The sequence below is a fragment of the Olea europaea genome, unplaced genomic scaffold (genome assembly GCF_002742605.1).
Source record: "Olea europaea var. sylvestris unplaced genomic scaffold, O_europaea_v1 scaffold2435, whole genome shotgun sequence".
NCBI lineage: Eukaryota > Viridiplantae > Streptophyta > Magnoliopsida > Lamiales > Oleaceae > Olea > Olea europaea.
In genome coordinates, this window is record NW_019242538.1 from 56,303 (window position 1) to 61,929 (window position 5,627).

The 5,627-nt window shown below is 36.9% G+C and overlaps 2 protein-coding genes across 2 annotated transcripts; one reads left to right on the top strand and one right to left on the bottom strand.

Annotated features, from left to right (window-relative positions):
• Nucleotides 1–232: 232 nt before the first annotated feature.
• On the top strand, nucleotides 233–2,535 carry LOC111382095. The gene is made up of 2 exons (XM_023005965.1): nucleotides 233–410; nucleotides 1,558–2,535. The coding sequence occupies exons 1-2, from the start codon at nucleotides 327–329 to the stop codon at nucleotides 2,473–2,475; spliced, it is 1,002 nt and encodes a 333-aa protein (XP_022861733.1). The 5' UTR covers nucleotides 233–326; the 3' UTR covers nucleotides 2,476–2,535.
• Nucleotides 2,536–3,119: 584 nt separating this feature from the next.
• On the bottom strand, nucleotides 3,120–5,379 carry LOC111382096 (probable methyltransferase At1g27930). Its single transcript, XM_023005967.1, has 2 exons — nucleotides 4,106–5,379; nucleotides 3,120–3,462 (listed from the first exon to the last, which is right to left on the bottom strand). The coding sequence occupies exon 1, from the start codon at nucleotides 5,046–5,048 to the stop codon at nucleotides 4,203–4,205; it is 846 nt and encodes a 281-aa protein (XP_022861735.1). The 5' UTR covers nucleotides 5,049–5,379; the 3' UTR covers nucleotides 3,120–3,462; nucleotides 4,106–4,202.
• Between the last annotated feature and the right edge of the window lie 248 nt (nucleotides 5,380–5,627).

Consider the following 5,627-nt stretch of genomic DNA (forward strand, 5'->3'; position numbering starts at 1 on the left):
AGCGTGGGTTTAGTATAGCTCCGGGCAATGTCAGTCTGAATACAATCAAATTATTAACGACCATGTCGTTTTCGATCTAATAGATTTATACACAAAGTTAGACCCAAAATCATAGTTAAATTATTACTCCTAAATCAATGTTTGATGATTCTATGTTGTGGGTCTTTGACGTCATACATGTCGGCCTTTATAGTATATATAAATGCGAGTGTTCAGCCAGCAAAAAAAATGCTTATACAACTTACTTGATCGCTTCTTTTTGTTCTTGATAGGAAGTGGATTAGTTGGTCTTCCACTTCCAGTTTCAGACACCGTGCAAAGGCATCATGGAACAAATCAATGAAGAACAGGCAAGTTCTATGCCAAACTCGCCAAACCATAACAGCAGACCAACCAGTATGGTGATCAAGGCAAGTTCAATCACTAATAGTATCATTTTTCTTTTTCTTTTTGCTAAAGGCCGATTCTCGAACTCAAAAGCCCCAGCAAAAGCTCAACGAGAGAAGGAGTCTTTCTATCTCGAGCTGCCTTTAGGCGTTCGGGATCATATCGGGGCATATTCCCGTAAAAGAAGCTCAACCTGAGAACGACTCTTTCTCTACTCGGTTGCCTTTAGGCTCCGGCGTCAAATCCTTGATAAGAGGGGCATGTTGTAACTTAAGTTTTAAATTTTCAAAACTTAAAACTGATTTTAATTTTCAGATTTTCATTTATTTTGATTTTCAGATTTAATAGAAAATTAAAAGTCATAATTATATATTTTAACTCACACTTTAATTGAATTTATTCTCATTAGTGTGGGTGTTTAACATGTACAATATAAAAGGGAGGAGGTTATATAATTTGGACACAACTCGAGATATTTGAATTCAAAAATACTACATCTATATTTTATATTATATTTCTATAATGGGGAATTCGATGAGTCTTGTTCTTTATCTCCCTATGGTCGTGCTTATATAGGGAGAACCGGCTATAAGCCACATGAATTTTATCTTGGAGTCGTATAGTATCGAAAGTATTCGTACGAAGAGGAAACAACACGACTTTAAGATAGCATCATTGACGTGACTTCCTAAGACTTGCTTTTTCTAACCCTCCTATTATATTTGTATTATTGTTAAATTATATTACTTATATGTTTATGTTTAAAATAGTTATGTTAACTAATATTTTATCTACATACAAATCACCAATTTTTTTTCAAAAGACATATTTTCAAAAAGAAGCAACCTTCCCTTCCTAAGCTCATCTAAGAATGAGTCTTTTCATATAGGGGGGTCTACAGGGAGGGAATAGCTCCTCGAATATTCAGTCGAAATGTGTATAAACTATGATCGCATCCGATTTATAAAGGTGGCAAACCAGGGGGGAGGCCGCCGCCACTCAAGTTTAATCGGCGAAGTTTGGATACTTGAGTCATTTAAAAAAAATAAAAAGAATGTCTCTCTTCCCCCTAGACACTTTCATTTATTTGATTACATGCTTTTAATTGTGTTTATTTAGTAACTAGAATGAGAGTTATGTTTCTGATTGGATTATTTTCTTAAATAACAGAAAGCACATACTGTGATTCCTGCTCACTTGGTAGCAGAAGCCATATCAACACTTAATGGTCTTGATCTGAGATGGTCAGGCCCCATTACACCTAGCGAAAGGCAATATGTGCAGCAGTATGTTTTTGCAAAGTATCCAGAATACTGCAATGGCCTTGTTGAAGAAGGAGACAAGACCGATTTATATAGTCTCTCTGTCAATGATGAATCATCAGAATCCATGGCTGATGACAGACGAAAATCCCCGATGAATTCTGTTAGGGAGTCATCTTCTCCTTCAGATATGGGCAAAATTCAATTGGAGCCCTCCAAATTACTTGATATCCTGGCTAAGAAGGGGTCTTCCCAGGGGAATTTTATTTCCATCCCAGAAATACAGGTGCGAAATCGAGCCTTGCAGAATTGTGGATTGACAGAAGAGGATTATTTGGTGCTTTTTACCCATACTAGTAAGGAAGCCATGATGATGATTGGGGAATCCTATCCCTTTTTCAGAGGAAACTATTACTTGACAATTCTTGAAGAAGAGCGTGATTGTGTAAGGGAATTGGTACGGAATAAGGATTCAAAGGTTATTGCAGCACCAGAAACATGGTTGGATTTAAGGATCAAAGGATCACAGCTTAGCCAGTACTTCAGAAGAAAATGCAAATATAGTCCAAAAGGGCTTTTTGCTTACCCTGCTTGCGTGAATGAATCTCGTTCCTCCATGCATTGGATATCAGAGGCACATAGAAATTCTTGGCACGTTCTTCTTGATGCAACGGGTTTGGATGTTGGGAAAAACCGTCTCACACTTGCACTTCATCGGCCTGATTTTGTCTTGTGCACCGTTGATAATATGCATTCTCAACCCGAGAAGATCACTTGCCTCTTAGTAAGGAAGAACTCATTCGATACTGCACCACCATCCGCGTAATTATTTAATGTGCACTGTTCTATATCAAAGTGTTGAATGAGAAAGATTTTCTTCTTCTCAGTTCATGTAATTTTTCTGGAAATTAGAGACACAGCAATCTGATGCTAAGCCTAGTTGCCATCTGTTACAGTTATGCTCTAAGTACCATTAAAAATAAATAGATAAAAGCTAAATTTTTTATCCATTATACTCTTCGATCCAATTCTGCTCTAGTTATAGCTGTAACATCAAGCATACAGCAAATGTTATATTAGCAAAATATGCAGAAGAGGATAAACATTTGAAAAATTACTTTTCATTTTCTCTTGTTGACCGCTATAAAACTAGGGTTAATTATTTGAATGGTCACTGAACTTTGTAAAGTATTACTACTTAATAACTGAACTTATAAATACATCTCAGTGGTCACCGAACTTTGTAAAGTATTACTACTTCATAACTAAACTTAAAAATGTATCTCAATGATCACTGAACTATGCACTGTGTTATCTATTCATCACTCAAATTAAATTCAACAATCGGTGTCGACTTGAATGATGGAGTGTTATACGATGCAACACAGTGCATAATTTAGTAATGGATGTACCTAACGGATTTCCCACTTGAGTGATGAATAAGTAACATAGTACATGATTCAGTAATCATTGAGATATATTTTTAAATTCAATTATGAAATAATAACACTAGACAAAGTTCAATAACCATTCAAATAATTAACATGTGAAACTAAGATGGTAAGTTACGTCCAGAAGCCCCTTTGATGTGAAATATAATCAGGAACAGTTGAGAAATCACATTCCAAGGTAAATGACAACAATACGACAATGAATTGTAAGAAATGAGCTGGAATGTGAAAGTAACACTAGTTACCAATAAATTAACAACACTCAAATTTGTTTGAGAATGCGACTGTTTATTGTTGAAGAGTCCCCCAAATAATCCCTTTCCCGCTAAGCAAGGATTTGTGCGAAGTAGTAAACTGCTCACCTACAGGAGGAAAAGGAAAAAAAGAAAACCCACACACACTCAAATTAATCGAAAATAGCCCATGTCGTGTGGGTGAAAGTTTAGTACAAAATTATTGCAAGATTCATTTTTAAATATAACAACTCATCGGGATTCGTCAAAGAAAAGGCAATATCGAATACTCTATTCTATATTAAAAGAATAATGCCGGATATACAGGTCTCCTCACATGCTGGGTGAGGAGAGTGGATGATTATTTTAAAGAAAAAAATTATCCCACCCCGTATAATGTGTGTGGCCTGTACAGATAGCAAGATTGTTATTAAGTTCCCGTTTGGTGCTCATTTTTTTCAAAATGTACTTTTTTCTGTCTTCTTTTCAACCACACATTTTTTATTAAAATACTATTACATATAAATAAAAAAAAATTCTTATTTTTCAATCACACACTTCCCATCAAATTACCATTCTAAAATGCATTTTTACGTAAAAATTGCCCTCAAATACCCCCTAAATTTTTTTGTCTCCATTTTTTTTCAAAGTTATTTTTAACTACATCCTTCATTAGACTCTAATTTTTATACTTTTTATTCAAACATTTTTATTAATTTTTATTAAAATATACTAAAAACTTTACTTTAATGTAAACGAAACGCCGACTTACTAATGAATTTCGAGTAATCTGTAATCACGGGAAAGTGGGGACTGTCGGAAAGGAAGTAATAATCCCCACATGATAACATGAGCACTGGGGGCGCATTCTAGCAAAATGTACTGTTCATGGTAGTAGTTGGTGGAATCTCGAAATGCCATAGCCTCCCCACAGCCTTCACCAGATTCTTCTTACACAAGAAGGTTTTTGCGTAAACCTTCTCCACCTTGCGCTCCACGTCATGCAAGTACACGTGGGTAACGCCGGGACTTTTCCTATTCCTTGCCATCACGGCGGCGGAGTAGATAGCTGCCATCCTCCCCGGCGCTTCTGGGAAATACCCACGCGGCGCGTCAATCATTATAATGTCCCACTCCTTATCGTACACCTCGTCCTGTAGCACATTCAGTGCTAATTTGCATCTGCTATTACCGCGGATGAAAGATTTTGTCGGCGAACAGTCCCGTTCATTGCGGTAGTGCGAGAGGAGGTCGTTGGCGTGGGAGAGCTTGGTGCGGTAGTTGACAGTGTTGGCGTGGAGGCCAGGGGCGTTTTTTAGTACGGTCTGGACCCACTTAGGATCCTCCTCGAGGAATAAGGTGGTTCCGCGAGGGTTGAAAGAAGCCCACATGAGGGAATCGTGACCCAGTCCGAACACGAGGAAATTGCAGGGAGAAAGAGATCTGAGAACGTCGTAAGAGAGTCTGATCTCATCAATTGTTTGCTGTGGGATCACTTTCGAAGTCGCGTAATGGAGAATGGCCTCAAGCTGGAGCTCCGTCCCGTTCGCGGCGTTGGCCGGCCGCCGTGGACCACCATTACAAAATACTATAGAAGAAGCATTTCCTCTTAAAAATGAAGCAATAAGCAACGCGCTGCTGATCAATACCACCATAGCCATGGCCAGAAACCATGGATTTTCAGGCTTAAACTTGTGCTTATGGCTTTTCAGCATGATCTCAGTTTTTTGGCTACAAATTCCTTCTTTTTACTTTAACAAATTAATGAGAATCTGAGAAATGAAAGGAAAGATGAAGGCAATGGAGATTTTTGCAGTGAGGAATGGATTATATAGCAGTGTTTGAGTTCAATTAGAAGAATCGTGAGACTATGAAACTTGGAGGAGACCAAAACTCCCAGGACTCGATAAACAGAGAAAGTAGTGGCAATCACGATTCATATTCGAAGATTGATAGGCAATGTATAGCTTTAATTAAACATATTTTCCACCAGAAATGATGGGGAGGGTCCTTTAGAGATAAGCCTAAAATCAAATGGAATATTGCAAACAACACAGTACCTATTATTCATTAGAAAGATAAAGGGAATAAAAGTAAATAGACTTATATATTTTATTAAAAATTAAATACTCATATTTATAGAGAAGAATTAGAATTACAAAAGATACAACAGTTATATTGACTAGAACTATAAGTGTATAAAAGTCATTCATAACTATTACTATATTTACAAAACTTCATCTTGAACGACAATTTTCACAATAGTTATCTCATTGAAATATTGTTTGGCAAAA